Source organism: Heptranchias perlo, unplaced genomic scaffold (assembly GCF_035084215.1).
Source record: "Heptranchias perlo isolate sHepPer1 unplaced genomic scaffold, sHepPer1.hap1 HAP1_SCAFFOLD_140, whole genome shotgun sequence".
NCBI classification, from domain to species: domain Eukaryota; kingdom Metazoa; phylum Chordata; class Chondrichthyes; order Hexanchiformes; family Hexanchidae; genus Heptranchias; species Heptranchias perlo.
In genome coordinates this window covers 871,123-888,072 of record NW_027138646.1, presented here as the reverse complement: position 1 = coordinate 888,072, position 16,950 = coordinate 871,123, and the positions used below count along the sequence as shown (strand labels likewise).

Sequence of the window (16,950 nt, the reverse complement as noted above, 5' to 3'; positions counted from 1 at the left end):
AGGAAGTGGGATTGGGAGGGAGAACGAGGATGTGGGTGGAGAGGGATACAAGGAAGTGATCAGAGACGGCCTTATCTGTGATTGACACGACAAGAGTAGAGAGGCCATGTGAGATGGCAAGCTCAAGGGGGTGGTCGTGAATATGGGTAGGGGAGTTTATATAGAGGGAGAGATTGAGGGAGGATAGGAGGGCAGTGAACTCAGAGGAGAGAGAGCATGATGAGTTGAGATGGAGGTTGAAATCACTGAGGATGAGAAGTCGCTCGGTGCAGAGGCTGAGGGAGGAAAGCAGTGAAGATATCTCGGTGAGAAACTTGGGTGGGCGGCAGAGAACGAGGATTTTAAGGGAGAGGTGAGAGGGGTGGAACAAGGTGAGATGCTCAAAGGAAGAGAAGGTACCAGAGGAGTAGGGGGACAGACCAAGGTGTGATTTAGTGATAAGGGCCATACCGTCACCACGGCGGTCTGGGTAGGGCAAGTGGTGGAAGATATAGCCAGGTGGAGAGACTTCATTAAGGGGGAAGGTGTCATCACTCGTCAGCCAGGTTTCCGTCAGGGCCATGATATCAATACAATCATCCACAATAAACTCATGGATGCCATATCCAGAATTTAAGTGCAAGGGTCTTATTTACAAATTAAGGACAACAAAAGAAAATAGGAAATGCAGGAGGAAGTGTTTTACTAAAAGGGTGGTGAGTATGTGGAACAGATTACTGGCACAGGTGGTGGGACAAGAAACCTAATGGGTTTCAAGCAGGAGCGAGACAGGTTCGTATCAACAAATGGGACTCAGGTTTGTTAGAGATATGCCAAGGGTGGATGGGTGGGCTGGATGGGCTGAAGGGCTTTCCCTGCCTGAACCTGTTTCCATGGTGTCAATGCTTGGCTGTGGAGCAGCTCCTCACTGTGACATTGGGAGACGCTGGGGAGACGAGCTGCTCTGAGATGGTGAGGGGCGTTGCCTGCACTGATTCACCTCGAGACACGAGCTGCTCTGACGCTGCATTCAGGATCTGCCCCATCATTCCGACGCCAGTCCGAGTTTTTCTCGCTGCTCGGCACCTCCCACTCACACCCTGGAAAACTCAGGAGCTTCCCGGACTGGGAACTGTGGGTAGGAATCCACTCACTGCCCTCCCACTGCCACATGGCACTCGAGAATGTATCTTAGTCAAAGCTTTTGGATTCTTTAGCTGTTAGTCTGCCTAAATTGGAATTAAAAACCCTGCATGATCTACAGTGTGATGGTGGTTGATAGCAAATGCGAAGATTTCATCAAGGTGGGGAACGTTACAGAGAGAATGTTATAACTGAGAGGCGATAATGAGGGTGGGGTATATTGATGTATAAAATATAAACTACTTGTGTTAAAAAAGTGGACAAATCAGCAATTATTTTCTCCCCTTCCCATGCTTGTGACTGTGCTTCTCTCCATTGAGTCATTGAGAGAGAAAGATGTGCATTTATATACCGCCTGTCACGACCTCAGGACGTCACTAAGTACTTTACAACCTATGAAGTACTTTTTGAAGTGCAGTCACTGTTGTAATGGAGGAAACGCGGCAGCCTATTTGTGCACAGCAAGATCCCACAATCATAGTAGAATCATAGAAAGGTTACAGCACGGAAGGAGGCCATTCGGCCCATCGAGTATGTGCCGGCTCTATGCAAGAGCAATCCAGCTAGTCCCACTCCCCCGTCCTATCCCTGTAGCCCTGCAATTTTTTTCCTTTCAAGTACTTATCCAGATAGCAGCAATATGATAATCTGTCTTAATGATATTGGTTGAGGGATAAATATTGACCAGGACATTGGGGAGAACTCCCCCTGCCCTTCTTCGAATAGTGCCATGGAAACTTTTACATCCACCTGAGAGGGCAGATGGGGCCTCGGTTTAACATCTCATCCGAAAGATGGCACCTTCGACAGTGCAGCACTCCCACAGTACTGCCCCTCCGACAGTGCAGCGCTCCCTCAGTACTGCCCCTCCGACAGTGCAGCGCTCCCTCAGTACTGACCCTCCGACAGTGCAGCGCTCCCTCAGTACTGACCCTCCGACAGTGCAGCGCTCCCTCAGTACTGACCCTCCGACAGTGCAGCGCTCCCTCAGTACTGACCCTCCGACAGTGCAGCGCTCCCTCAGTACTGACCCTCCGACAGTGCAGCGCTCCCTCAGTACTGACCCTCCGACAGTGCAGCGCTCCCTCAGTACTGACCCTCCGACAGTGCAGCGCTCCCTCAGTACTGACCCTCCGACAGTGCAGCGCTCCCTCAGTACTGACCCTCCGACAGTGCAGCGCTCCCTCAGTACTGACCCTCCGACAGTGCAGCGCTCCCTCAGTACTGACCCTCCGACAGTGCAGCGCTCCCTCAGTACTGACCCTCCGACAGTGCAGCGCTCCCTCTGTACTGACCCTCCGACAGTGCAGCGCTCCCTCTGTACTGACCCTCCGACAGTGCAGCGCTCCCTCAGTACTGACCCTCCGACAGTGCAGCACTCCCTCAGTACTGACCCTCCGACAGTGCAGCACTCCCTCAGTACTGACCATCCGACAGTGCAGCGCTCCCTCAGTACTGCACTGGAGTGTCCTCCTGGATTATGTGCTCAAGTTTCTGGTGTGTGGATTGACTCAAGAGGTGAGAGTGCTCCCCACTGAGCCACAGCTGACACCACGAGTCCCTGATAATTCACGCTCCAGTTTATTTCTCTGGCCACTGTTCGGTGCCCCCTCTCCCCCACCCCCAATGATACAATAAACAATCATGACATTTACCTGACGAAGGAGGAAGCCTCCGAAAGCTTGTAGATTTCAAATAAAAATTGTTGGACTATAACTTGGTGTTGTAAAATTGTTTACAATTGTCAACCCCAGTCCATCACCGGCATCTCCACATCATGAATTTAGGGAGTGGGGACCGGCTAACGGGAGGCTCTGTGGCACATACCCACTATCCTCAGTAACACATTCACACTGTCACACTCAGGAGAAAACGCTGAGCATCTCTGTATTAAACAAAGGGTGTATGATCACTTACTGTTAGACCGCAATGTTTATTGTTAAACTATCAGTGGCAATGGTTGAGATCCTGAATGCATTTGTCTCCTTGATCCACAGGCTGCGTTACTGAGTATAAAGTTGAACCTGCAGTCACAGCTGGACATGGAGGAGGTAAGCAAACTGCTGGAGTTAGGAAGAGGAGAGCGTAACCTTCAAACAATTCCCAGTCACTCCGTTTGCTGAATATAAATCTTCAGGCTCAGAGCAATGTGAAGTTCAGTATGTTGGTGAAGCAGCTTAACTGAATTCATTGTGTACAGAAAAATCCAAATCTGTTTCTTACCTGTCGTTAGAGTTAGGACTTAAGGAGGACTGAGGTAGTGTTTAGTGCAGAACTGTGTGTGGGGGAGGGGGCGAGAAAATGATGCTTGCTGTTGTTGACAAGCTCAATGTTTCCAAGGCTCTGGCAGCAACTGGACACATCAGCCCATAAGCGCACTCCCAGTTCAATGTCCTTTTGTGCCTTGCATAATGAGATATGGAGCAATGGCTTAACATACCAGCCTTTCATCTCGGAGTTTGAACATAGTGTCAGGTTCCACATGTACACTGACACCCAGCTTTACCTCTCCAACAGCTCCTTCTACCCTTCCACTGCCTCTGATTTGTCTCACTGCTTCCGACATCCAGTATTGGACGAACTGCAAGTTCCTCCAATTAAATATTGGGAAGACCGAAGCCATTGTCTTCGGTCCCCGAAACAAACTCTGTTCCCCATCCACCGACTCCATCCCTCTCCCTGACCACTGTCTGAGGCTGAACCAGACTGTTCGCAACCTTGATGTCCTATTTGACCCTGAGATGAGCTCCTGATCACACATCTGCTCCATCACCAAGACGCCTACTTCCACCTCCGTAACATCGCCCGTCTCCACCCCTGCCTCAGCTTATCTACTGCTGCAACCCTCATCCATGCTTTTATTACCTCCAGACTAGATTATTCCAATGCTCTCCTGACCGGCCTCCCACCTTCCACCCTCCATAAACTTGAGCTCATCCAAAACTCTGCTGCCCGTATCCTAACTCGCACCAAGTCCCGTTCTCCCATCACCCCTGTGCTCGCTGACCTACATTGGCTCCCGGTTTGGGAACGCCTCGATTTTAAAGTTCTCATCCTTGTTTTGAAACCCTTCCATGACCTCGCCTCTCCCTATCTCTGTAACCTCCTCCGGCCCTACACCCCTCTTCCAACTCTGGCCTCTTGTGCATCCCCCACTTCATTTACCCCATCATTGGCAGCCATGCCTTCAGCCATCGAGGCGCACGGTCTGGAATTCCCTCCCTAAACCTCTCCACCTTTCTCTCTTTTAAGACTGCTTAAAATCTACTCCTGATATCTCCTTTGACTCTGTGTCCATTTTTATGATTTTGCTTCTGTGAAGCGCCTTGGGACATTCTCCTACATTAAAGGTTTTCTATAATTGCAAGTTGTCTTCTCTGGCTGCAAACATCCTATAACAACAACACCTTGCGTATACAGCACCTTTAACATAGTGAAATGTCCCAAGGTGCTTCACAGGAGCGATTATCAGACAAAATTTGACATCGAGCCACATAAGGAGATATTAGGACAGGTGACCAAAAGCTTGGTCAAAGAGGGAGGTTTTAAGGGAGGAGAGAGAGGTAGAGAGGCTGGGAGATTTAGGGAGGGAATTCCAGAGATCTCGGAGGATTGTAGGGCTGGAGGAGGTTACAGAGATTGGGAGGGGCGAGGCCATGGAGGGATTTGAAAACAAGGATGAGAATTTTAAAATCGAGGCGTTCCCGGACCAGGAGCCAATGTAGGTCAACGAGCACAGGGGTGAGGGGTGAACGGGACTTGGTACGAGTTAGGATGCGGGCAGCAGAGCTTTGGATGAGCTCAAGTTTAGAGGGTGGAAGGTGGGAAACCGGTCAGGAGAGCGTTGGAATAGTCGAATCTGGAGGTAACAAAGGCATGTATGAGGGTCTCGGCAGCAGATGAGCTGAGGCAGGGGTGGAGACGGGTGATGTTACGGAGGTGGAAGTAGGCGGTCTTGGTGATGGAGTGGATATGTAGTCGGAAGTTCATCTCAGGGTCAAATAGGACGCCAAGGTTGCGACCAGTCTGGTTCAGCCTCAGACAGTGGCCAGGGAGAGGGATGGAGTCGGTGGTTAGGGAACGGAGTTTGTGGCGGGGACCAAAGGTCTCCCCAATATTTAATTAGAGGAAATATTTGCTCATCCAATATCAGATGTCGGACAAGCAGCACTACAAATCAGAGACAGTGGAGGGGTTGAGGGAGGTGGTGGTGAGGTAGAGCTGGGTGTCGTCAGCGTACACGTGGAATCTGACGTGTTTTTGGAGGATGTACTATGTGAAGTGAGTTTGCCAGTCTCAATCCACTTATGGAAGTGAACTGTACTTCTAGGCCACTCCTGCTTGTGCCTCTGTCATTCCCTCCACAGCTGGAATTCACGCCATCATTAAACACATTTCTCATTCTCTTTGCCTTCAGCTGATTCTGAACTCTACTGCTGGAACCATTCCCACACAGACTCTCACAAACCCATCACTCCACCCTCACCAAACTACATTGGCTCTTTGTACCCCAGTGAATTGATTTCAGGCTCCTCCTCTTCATTTCCCTCCATGGTCCTGCCCAACATTTTTGTCCATCCCTGTGCTCCAGTTGGCACTTTCTGTCCCTCCAACTGGAGAGACTGGAGAAGCTGGGATTGTTCTCAGAGCATAGAAGGTTAAGGGGAGATTTGATCGAGGTGTTCAAAATCATGAATGGTATTGATAGAGTAAATAAGGAGAAAGTGTTCCCAGCGGTGGGAGGGTTGGTAACCAGAGGACACAGATTTAAGATGATCGGCAAAAAAACTCAGGGGGGAGAAGAGGAGAAATGTTTTTACGCAGTGAGTTGTTCTGATCTGGAATGCACTGCCTGAAAGGGCGGTGGAAGCAGATTTTTTTAAAATTCGTTCATGGGATGTGGGCGTCGCTGGCGAGGCCGGCATTTATTGCCCATCCCTAATTGCCCTTGAGAAGGTGGTGGTGAGCCGCCTTCTTGAACCGCTGCAGTCCGTGTGGTGAAGGTTCTCCCACAGTGCTGTTAGGAAGGGAGTTCCAGGATTTTGACCCAGCGACGATGAAGGAACGGCGATATATTTCCAAGTCAGGACGGTGTGTGACTTGGAGGGGAACGTGCAGGTGGTGTTGTTCCCATGTGCCTGCTGCCCTTGTCCTTCTAGGTGGTAGAGGTCGCGGGTTTGGGAGGTGCTGTCGAAGAAACCTTGGTGAGTTGCTGCAGTGCATCCTGTGGATGGTGCACACTGCAGCCACAGTGCCCCGGTGGTGAAGGGAGTGAGTGGATGGGGTGCCAATCAAGCGGGCTGCTTTGTCCTGGATGGTGTCGAGCTTCTTGAGTGTTGTTGGAGCTGCTCTCATCCAGGCAAGTGGAGAGTATTCCATCACACTCCTGACTTGTGCCTGGTAGATGGTGGAAAGACTTTGGGGAGTCAGGAGGTGAGTCACTCGCTGCAGAATACCCAGCCTCTGACCTGCTCTTGTAGCCACAGTATTTATATGGCTGGTCCAGTTAAGTTTCTGATCAATGGTGACCCCCAGGATGTTGATGGTGGGGGATTCGGCGATGGTAATGCCATTGAATGTCAAGAGGAGGTGGTTAGACTCTCTGTTGTTGGAGATGGTCATTGCCTGGCGCGAATGTTACTTGCCACTTATCAGCCCAAGCCTGGATGTTGTCCAGGTCTTGCTGCATGCGGGCTCGGACTGCTTCATTATCTGAGTGGTTGTGAATGGAACTGAACACTGCAATCATCAGCGAACATCCCCATTTCTGACCTTATGATGGAGGGAAGATCATTGATGAATCAGCTGAAGATGGTTGGGCCTAGGACACTGCCCTGAGGAACTCCTGCAGCAATGTCCTGGAGCTGAGATGATTGGCCTCCGACAACCACTACCATCTTCCTTTGTGCTAGGTATGACTCCAGCCACTGGAGAGTTTTCCCCCTGATTCCCATTGATTTCAATAATAACTTTCAAAAGGGAAAAGGAGAAATTTGCAGGGCTCTGGGGAAAGATCAGGGAGTGGGACTAATTGGATAGCTCTTTCAAAGAGCTGGCACAGGCATGATGGACTGAATGGCCTTCTCCTGTGCTGTATGATTGTATGACCTCGCTTCTAACACTGGCCCCACTGCTCCCTCACCAGAGGCCCACCATTCAGCTGTTACACCCCTGCCCTCTGGAACTCTCTCCCAGAACCACTTTGTCTTGCTGATGCTTTTCCTGCCTCCTAAAAATCGATCTCTCCTTCCTTCTTCCTCCCACTCCTGCTTGGTACCCTGGCCCCTCTATAAACCCCTGTAAGATGCTCTTTTACCAGGGAGCAAAATGTAATTGCGAATTTTCATCGAAGGTCCAAAATAGGAGGTATTTTTTCTCTTCTTTAAAAAAAAGAGAAGACTGAGGGGGTGACTTGATGGAGATCTTTAAAATTATGAAGGGGTTCGATAGGGTAGATGTAGACAAGATGTTTCCACTTGTGGGGGAGACCAGAACTAGGGGGCATAAATATAAGATAGTCACTAATAAATCCAATAGGGAATTCAGGAGAAACATGTTTACCCAGAGAGTGGAACTTGCTACCATAAGGGGTAGTTGAGGCGTTAGATGCCTTTAAGGGGAAGCTAGATAAGCACGAGGGAGAATGGAATAGAAGGGTATGCTGATAGGGTTAGATGAAGAAAGGTGGGAGGAGGTTCATGTGGAGCATAAACACCAGCACAGACCAGTTGGGCCGAATGGCCTGTTTCTGTGCTGTACATTCTGTGTAACTCTGTTTCCGCCAAGCGGAAAATGAAACTCGTGTGGTCCGTGATGTCGGGGAGGGGTTATACGGAGGTACACCTTCACAAACTGTCTCTTGTTCACTGGGCTCAGGTCCTCAGGCCCTAAACTGCCCTTTCACCGGCCTTCATTCTCCATACAATAAAAAGCCATTTCTCACTCAGTTTTTTTTTCTTGGCACAGATCTGTATTCCACTGCTCCTTCAGGATAAAACGAGCCTGGTGGAGGCCTACGTGGCTGAATATCCAGAGTTACAGCATCACCTGCTGCAGGTGCTGGATTCCTGGTGCGACTCAGCTGTCAATACTAGAGACATCCGAAGGTACGGTCGCTCTCAGAGCCCACCGGCAATCACCCAGAGATACTTAACAGCTCCCCCGCTTGGCCATGGGTAAAGGCAGTGCCAGGTGTAGGACTGGTATTAAAGCACACCAACTGCAGGCTCCAGCACTACTCTATTAAGCCAGTTGATCTGAGACAGGCTGACACAAGGAAGCTACAATTGGGCTTAGGGCCCTGGGGTAGGAAGGAAAGAGTCAGCCAAGGTCCTTTACCAGTGTCCTGCAGATTTACCAGTACCTCCAGTACTGTATATCCACCTCGTACTGTATGTCCCTGTTGTACTATGTATTCCTTTACTAATATGTATCCCTCTGATACCGTATACTCCTGTAGTACTGTATATCCCTCTGGTACCGTATACTCCTGTAGTACTGTATATCCCTCTGGTACCGTATACTCCTGTAGTACTGTATATCCCTCTGGTACCGTATACTCCTGTAGTACTGTATATCCCTCTGGTACCGTATATTCCTGTAGTACTGTATATCCCTCTGGTACCGTATACTCCTGTAGTACTGTATATCCCTCTGATACCATATACTCCTGTAGTACTGTATATCCCTCTGATACCATATACTCCTGTAGTACTGTATATCCCTCTGATACCGTATACTCCTGTAGTACTGTATATCCCTCTGGTACCGTATATTCCTGTAGTACTGTATATCCCTCTGGTACCGTATACTCCTGTAGTACTGTATATCCCTCTGGTACCGTATATTCCTGTAGTACTGTATATCCCTATGGTACCGTATATTCCTGTAGTACTGTATATCCCTCTGGTACCGTATACTCCTGTAGTACTGTATATCCCTCTGGTACCGTATACTCCTGTAGTACTGTATATCCCTCTGGTACCGTATACTCCTGTAGTACTGTATATCCCTCTGGTACCGTATATTCCTGTAGTACTGTATATCCCTCTGGTACCGTATACTCCTGTAGTACTGTATATCCCTCTGGTACCGTATATTCCTGTAGTACTGTATATCCCTCTGGTACCGTATATTCCTGTAGTACGATATATCCCTCTGATACCGTATACTCCTGTAGTACTGTATATCCCTCTGGTACCGTATACTCCTGTAGTACTGTATATCCCTCTGGTACCGTATACTCCTGTAGTACTGTATATCCCTCTGGTACCGTATACTCCTGTAGTACTGTATATCCCTCTGGTACCGTATACTCCTGTAGTACTGTATATCCCTCTGATACCGTATACTCCTGTAGTACTGTATATCCCTCTGGTACCGTATACTCCTGTAGTACTGTATATCCCTCTGGTACCGTATACTCCTGTAGTACTGTATATCCCTCTGGTACCGTATACTCCTGTAGTACTGTATATCCCTCTGGTACCGTATACTCCTGTAGTACTGTATATCCCTCTGGTACCGTATACTCCTGTAGTACTGTATATCCCTCTGATACCGTATACTCCTGTAGTACTGTATATCCCTCTGATACCGTATACTCCTGTAGTACTGTATATCCCTCTGGTACCGTATACTCCTGTAGTACTGTATATCCCTCTGGTACCGTATACTCCTGTAGTACTGTATATCCCTCTGATACCGTATACTCCTGTAGTACTATATGTTCTCAATGTACTCTGCATCCCTCAAGTACTGTATATCCTTCCGGTACTGTATCCCCCACCTATTTCTCATCTACATGCTGCTCCTCAGTGCCATCAACCGAAAACACTTCAGGTTCCACATGTATGCTGACGACACCCAGCTCTACCTCACCATAACCTCCCTCCACTGTCTCTCATTAGTCACATTTGTCCGACATCCAGTACTGGCTAAGCAAAAATTTGCTCCAACTAAATATTGGGAAGACCAAACCCATTGTCTTTAGTCTCCGTCACAAACTCCGTTCCCTAACTCCATCCCTCTCCCTGTCTGAAGCTGAACCAGACTGTTTGCAACCTTGGCGTCCTATTTGACCCTGAGATAAGCTTCTGACCACATATCCGTTCTACCACTAAGACCACCTACTTTCACCTCCATAACATCGTCCGTCTCCGCCCCTGCCTCAGCTCATTTGCTGAAACCCTCATCCATGCCTTTGCCACCTCCAAACTTGACTATTCCAATGCTCTCCTGGCCAACCTCCCATCTTCCCCCCCCCTCCATACCCTTGAGCTCATCCAAAACTCTGCTGTCCATATCCTAACTCGCACCAAGTCCACTTCATCCACCACCCCTGTGCTCGTTGACGTACACTGACTCACAGTCCGGGAACGCCTCGATTTTAAAATCCTCATCCTTGTTTTCAAATCACTCCATGCCCTCGCCCCTCCCTATCTCTGTAATCTCCTCTAGCCCTACAACCCTCCGAGATCTCTGCGCTCCTCCAATTCCACCCGAATTCAATCGTTCCACCATTGGCGGCCGTGCCTTCAGCTGCCTAGACACTAAGCTCTGGAATTCCCTCCCTAAACCTCTCCGCCTCTCTACCTCTCTCTCCTCCTTTAAGATGCTCCTTAAAACCTACCTCTTTGACCAAGCTTTTGGTCACCTGTCCTAATATCTCCTTATGTGGCTCAGTGTCAAATTTTGGTTGAAAATCATTCCTGTGAAGCACCTTGGGATGTTTTTCTACGTTAAAGACGCGATATAAATGCAATTTGCTGTTTCTCCTTCTGGTGCTGTTTATCCCTCTAGCGCCAATTGTATATATTGTGTACAGTCGTGGGATGGAACCTGTTCTGTTTGGTTAGATGTCACATTGTATAAACCGCACTCACTATCAGTGTGGTTTAGAAAATATTGAACCGGAAAAAAATGTAAAATGACATTTGTCCAACCTAAACTATTTCAACACCTGCCATTGGAGATGGGGTTTAAACAGTCACAGCTCCTAATCGGCGCTAGCTTCAGGAGCTGTCGGACTGTGTCTTTAGGAAGTATAAATTTCGAATGGAAAAGCAGAGCCCACTGATGCAGAGGATCTGCTGGCTGATGATCAGAGGCCAACGTGGTCTTTTCTGCAGCCTGTCTCTGACAGCCCTGCATAAAGAGTTTCTTTGATCTCATCTGATGCCTGAGACAAAGAAAGGAGTTGAGTCGGTGCTGCACTATTAACTGATTTGCACAGAGCTTATTTATATACATTTGCACTGAATTTAGCAGGACAATTGATTGGAAAAACTCAAACTCTTTAGCCTTGAAAGAAAGGCAACGAGAGAGGAGGAGATCGAGTCGAAGCAGCTGCTTTTACGTTACACGGAGAGGTCTGCTGGCTCCCAACTAAATCGCAACAATTCCAAGTGAAATGTGCCGATTGGCTAAGGTCAGCGGTTGGGGGTCTGTTCTCCAGTACTGCACTGAGAGCAATGGAAGAGCATTTCAAGGTACGAAGAGGAATAGGAAAGGGTTATACCCGAGTCACTGTTTGAAGTTAAACCACAACTGCAGGACAAGGGGACACAGGGACAGATTGGGAGAAAGCAGGATATGGGCTGATGTTAGGAATCCCTTCTTCATGGAGATGGGTACCTGGAACGGACTCTGAGTAAGGTGGTGGAGAGGAAACTCGACTCATTTATGAGTCAGAAAGATGCAGTAGGTTTCTATCTGAGGATGGGCTGATGGGTCAGAGGTCATTCTCAACTGTACTGAACTCTGACGCTGTAAAGGTGCTCACAGCCTATTGATGCAACTTTCATAGAATCATTGAATCTGACAGCACAGAAGAAGGCCATACCCTTTAATAATACACCGAGGTGAAGCCCACTCGACTGCTCACATCGCACTCCCTTCGATAGCTCATGTAGTCTAACAACTCCACCATATACTGTATCAGTAAAACAAACTCCATCCGATACTGTATCAATAAAACAAACTCCATCATATACTGTATCAATAAAACAAACTCCATCATATACTGTATCAATAAAACAAACTCCATCCGATACTGTATCAATAAAACAAACTCCATCATATACTGTATCAATAAAACAAACTCCATCCGATACTGTATCAATAAAACAAACTCCATCATGTACTGTATCAGTAAAACAAACTACATCATACACTGTATCAATAAAACAAACTCCATCCGATACTGTATCAATAAAACAAACTCCATCATATACTGTATCAATAAAACAAACTCCATCATATACTGTATCAATAAAACAAACTCCATCATATACTGTATCAATAAAACAAGCTCCACCATACATTCTATCAATACAACAAACTCCATCATATACTGTACTAAAACAAACTCCACCATATACTGTATCAATAAAACAAACTCCACCATATACTGTATCAATAAAACAAACTCCTTCATATACTGTATCAATAAAACAAACTCCTTCATATACTGTATTAAAACAAACTCCACCATACACTGTATCAATAAAACAAACTCCACCATATACTGTATCAATAAAACAAACTCCTTCATATACTGTATCAATAAAACAAACTCCTTCATATACTGTATCAATAAAACAAACTCCATCATATATTCTATCAATAAAACCAACTCCATCATATACAGTATTGATAAAACAAGCTCCACCATACATTCTATCAATACAACAAACTCCATCATATACTGTACTAAAACAAACTCCACCATATATTGTATCAATAAAACAAACTCCTTCATATACTGTATTAAAACAAACTCCACCATACACTGTATCAATAAAACAAACTCCAGCATATACTGTATCAATAAAACAAACTCCACCATACACTGTATCAATAAAACAAACTCCAGCATATACTATCAATAAAACAATCTCCACCATATACTGTATCAATAAAACAAGCTCCATCATACACTATTAATAAAACAAACTGCATCATGTACTGTATTAATATAACAAGCTCCATCATATACTGTATCAATAAAACAAACTCCATCATATACTGTATCAATAAAACAAACTCCATCATATATTCTATCAATAAAACCAACTCCATCATATACAGTATTGATAAAACAAACTCCACCTTACATTCTATCAATATAACAAACTCCATCATATACTGTATCAATAGAACAAACTCCACCACATCATCGTATCATAGTACGTACAGCACAGGAAGAGGCCATTCGGCCCATCAAGCCTCTACCAGCTGTTTGAATGAGCTGTTCAATTTGTCCCACTGCCCTGCACTTCCCCATCGCCCTGTAAATTTTTTCCCTTCATTGTTTTTAACCAGTTCCCTTTTGAAAGTTACTATTTAATCTGCTTCCACCGCCCTTTCAGGCAGTGCATTCCGGATCACAGCAACTCGCTGTGTAAAAACATTTGTCCTTATCTCCCCCCTGATTCTTTTGCCCATTATCTTGCTTTGTTTTTCTTTTGTTCCCTCCTCCTCCGGAGGTGCTGTGTTTTTGATCTTGCTGGCTTCCAGTTCCATGGGGTGACTTTCCTCTGTGAACCTCCCCAAACGGACCAAGCACGGACCAAGCATTGAACCTGTGACCTTCAGCTCCTGGTCGATCAGCCATTGTCTTTAAGATTAGACCATGGGAGTGGGAGTTATGTGTTTTTTTTTGTTGTTTAACAAAGTGTTTGGTAGCTTTGTTTGGTGTTGATTATTGACGGTGTAAAGTACCATCTGTAAAGGGACAGTTATCGACTTTGACTCTATATTTAGAACGGAGCTCCTGAGGTCATTCCATATGAGAGCTCATCGCAGCAGAGCTGTGTTAGCAGAGCTGTGTTAGATCTGAAGGAAGTGTGAGAGTGGTGGGTGAGGGGATGGGGGGATGGGGGTGGTTCATAAATGCCCCCTCCTTCTCTGAGAGTGATTAACTGTTTGACTGGAAGTGTCGCGAGTGCATTAGAATGATTTGCTCAGCCTCTTCAAAGCTGTCATCGAGCCTGAGTTCACAGGCCTCATGTGGCTTTCATTTCCTGTGCACCCTGTGTTGGCATGACGATTAATGTTTGTGTAAATTCCTCTGTGGGCTACTTTAATGTGATCACCAATTTGTTAACTGGGCACAAAAATATAATGCTTAGAAGGAATTAGGTTTATTCTCTCAAAATATTTCCTAATTTTGAAACCATCTTATCAAAGCCTTTATAAGCCCCATCTTTTCAAGCTTTTCTTTAGCTTCTCATTCCTGATGTCATTCTGGTGAATCTTCACTGTGCCATTTTCTCTTCCTCTAACGAGATGCCCAGAACGTCCCACAATCCTGCAGCCAAACCAATGTCCTTGTTTCTCTATCTCATGTCCCTGTGGATGTAGGGCTGGTGCAAGAGTGAAGGGTTCATATTCTTGGGGCTTTGGAGCCAGTTCTGGACCAATAGAAAGCATAGGAACAGGAGGAGGCCATTCAGCCCCTTGTGCCTGCTCCGCCATTTGATAAGATCATGGCTGATCTGTGATCTAACTCCATATACCCGCCTTTGGCCCATATCCCTTAATACCTTTGGTTGCCAAAAAGCTATCTATCTCACATTTAAATTTAGCAATTGAGCTAGTATCAATTGCCGTTTGCGGAAGAGAGTTCCAAACTTCTACCACCCTTTGTGTGCAGAAATGTTTTCTAATCTCGCTCCTGAAAGGTCTGGCTCTAATTTTTAGACTGTGCCCCCTACTCCTAGAATCCCCAACCAGCGGAAATAGTTTCTCTCTATCCACCCTATCTGTTCCCCTTAATATCTTATAAACTTCGATCAGATCACCCCTTAACCTTCGAAACTCCAGAGAATGCAACCCCAATTTGTGTAATCTCTCCTCGTAACTTAACCCTTGAAGTCCGGGTATCATTCTAGTAAACCTACGCTGCACTCCCTCCAAGGCCAATATGTCCTTCCGAAGGTGCGGTGCGCAGAACTGCTCACAGTACTCCAGGTGCGGTCTAACCAGGGTTTTGTATAGCTGCAGCATAACTTCTGCCCCCTTGTACTCTCGTCCTCTAGATATAAAGTTGTGCCTTTGTTTAAGAAGGGCGGCAGGGAAAAGCCTGGGAACTACAGACCAGTGAGCCTGACATCTGTAGTGGGTAAGTTGTTGGAGGGTATTCTGAGGGACAGGATCTACAGGCATTTGGAGAGGCAGGGACTAATTAGGAACAGTCAGCATGGTTTTGTGAGAGGAAAATCATGTCTCACGAATTTGATTGAGTTTTTTGAAGGGGTAACCAAGAAGATAGATGAGGGCTGTGCAGTAGACGTGGTCTACATGGACTTCAGCAAAGCATTTGACAAGGTACCGCATGGTAGGTTGTTACATAAGGTTAAATCTCATGGGATCCAAGGTGAGGTAGCCAATTGGATACAAAATTGGCTTGACGACAGAAGACAGAGGGTGGTTGTAGAGGGTTGTTTTTCAAACTGGATGCCTGTGTCCAGCGGTGTGCCTCAGGGATCGGTGCTGGGTCCGCTGTTATTTGTTATTTATATTAATGATTTGGATGAGAATTTAGGAGGCATGGTTAGTAAGTTTGCAGATGACACCAAGATTGGTGGCATTGTGGACAGTGAAGAAGGTTATCTGGGATTGCAACGGGATCTTGATCAATTGGGCCAGTGGGCCGATGAATGGCAGATGGAGTTTAATTTAGCTAAATGTGAGGTGATGCATTTTGGTAGATCGAATCGGGCCAGGACCTACTCCGTTAATGGTAGGGCGTTGGGGAGAGTTATAGAACAAAGAGATCTAGGAGTACAGGTTCATAGCTCCTTGAAAGTGGAGTCACAGGTGGATAGGGTGGTGAAGAAGGCATTCGGCATGCTTGGTTTCATTGGTCAGAACATTGAATGCAGGAGTTGGGATGTCTTGTTGAGGTTGTACAGGGCATTGGTGAGGCCACACTTGGAGTACTGTGTACAGTTCTGGTCACCCTATTATAGAAAGGATATTATTAAACTAGAAAGAGTGCAGAAAAGATTTACTAGGATGCTACCGGGACTTGATGGTTTGACTTACAGGGAGAGGTTAGACAGACTGGGACTTTTTTCCCTGGAGAGTAGGAGGTTTAGGGGTGATCTTATAGAAGTCTATAAAATAATGAGGGGCATAGATAAGGTCGATAGTCAAAATCTTTTCCCAAAGGTAGGGGAGTCTATAACGAGGGGGCATAGATTTAAGGTGAGAGGGGAGAGATACAAAAGGGTCCAGAGGGGCAATTTTTTCACTCAAAGGGTGGTGAGTGTCTGGAACGAGCTGCCAGAGGCAGTAGTAGAGGCGGGTACAATTTTGTCTTTTAAAAAGCATTTGGACAGTTACATGGGTAAGATGGGTATAGAGGGATATGGGCCAAGTGCAGGCAATTGGGACTAGCTTAGTGGTATAAACTGGGCGACATGGACATGTTGGGCCGAAGGGCCTGTTTCCATGTTGTAACTTCTATGATTCTATGATTATTTTCTGCACCTGTTCATGACACTTCAATGATCTATGTACCTGTACCCCTAGGTCCCTTTGGACATCCACTGTTTTTAACTTTTTACCATTTAGAAAGTACCCTGTTCTATCCTTTTTTGATCCAAAGTGGATGACCTCACATTTGTCTACATTGAACTCCATTTGCCACAGGGACAGACTTCACCTCAACCAGAATGGCCCCAGGTCCTTGTGGAGAGGTGAATAGAGCAGTGAGGGGGGTGGTGGAGGGGAAGGTCTAGGTTTGAAACCGAAGTGGGAGAGCGGGATTAATAAAGCTGTTTGAATAGAAGTGGAAAGCTTAGCTGATATGAGACTATT

General features: G+C 46.5%; 1 protein-coding gene across 4 annotated transcripts in view; it reads left to right on the top strand.

Annotated features, from left to right (window-relative positions):
- Positions 1-16,950, top strand: part of exd3 (exonuclease 3'-5' domain containing 3) — a 459,468-nt gene that overhangs the window by 143,704 nt on the left and 298,814 nt on the right. For all 4 annotated transcript variants that reach the window (XM_067977292.1, XM_067977295.1, XM_067977294.1 and 1 more), the window contains 2 exons: positions 3,120-3,173; positions 8,089-8,228. In XM_067977292.1, the coding sequence (XP_067833393.1) occupies positions 3,120-3,173; positions 8,089-8,228 (194 nt within the window). The remainder of the gene's footprint in view (positions 1-3,119; positions 3,174-8,088; positions 8,229-16,950) is intronic.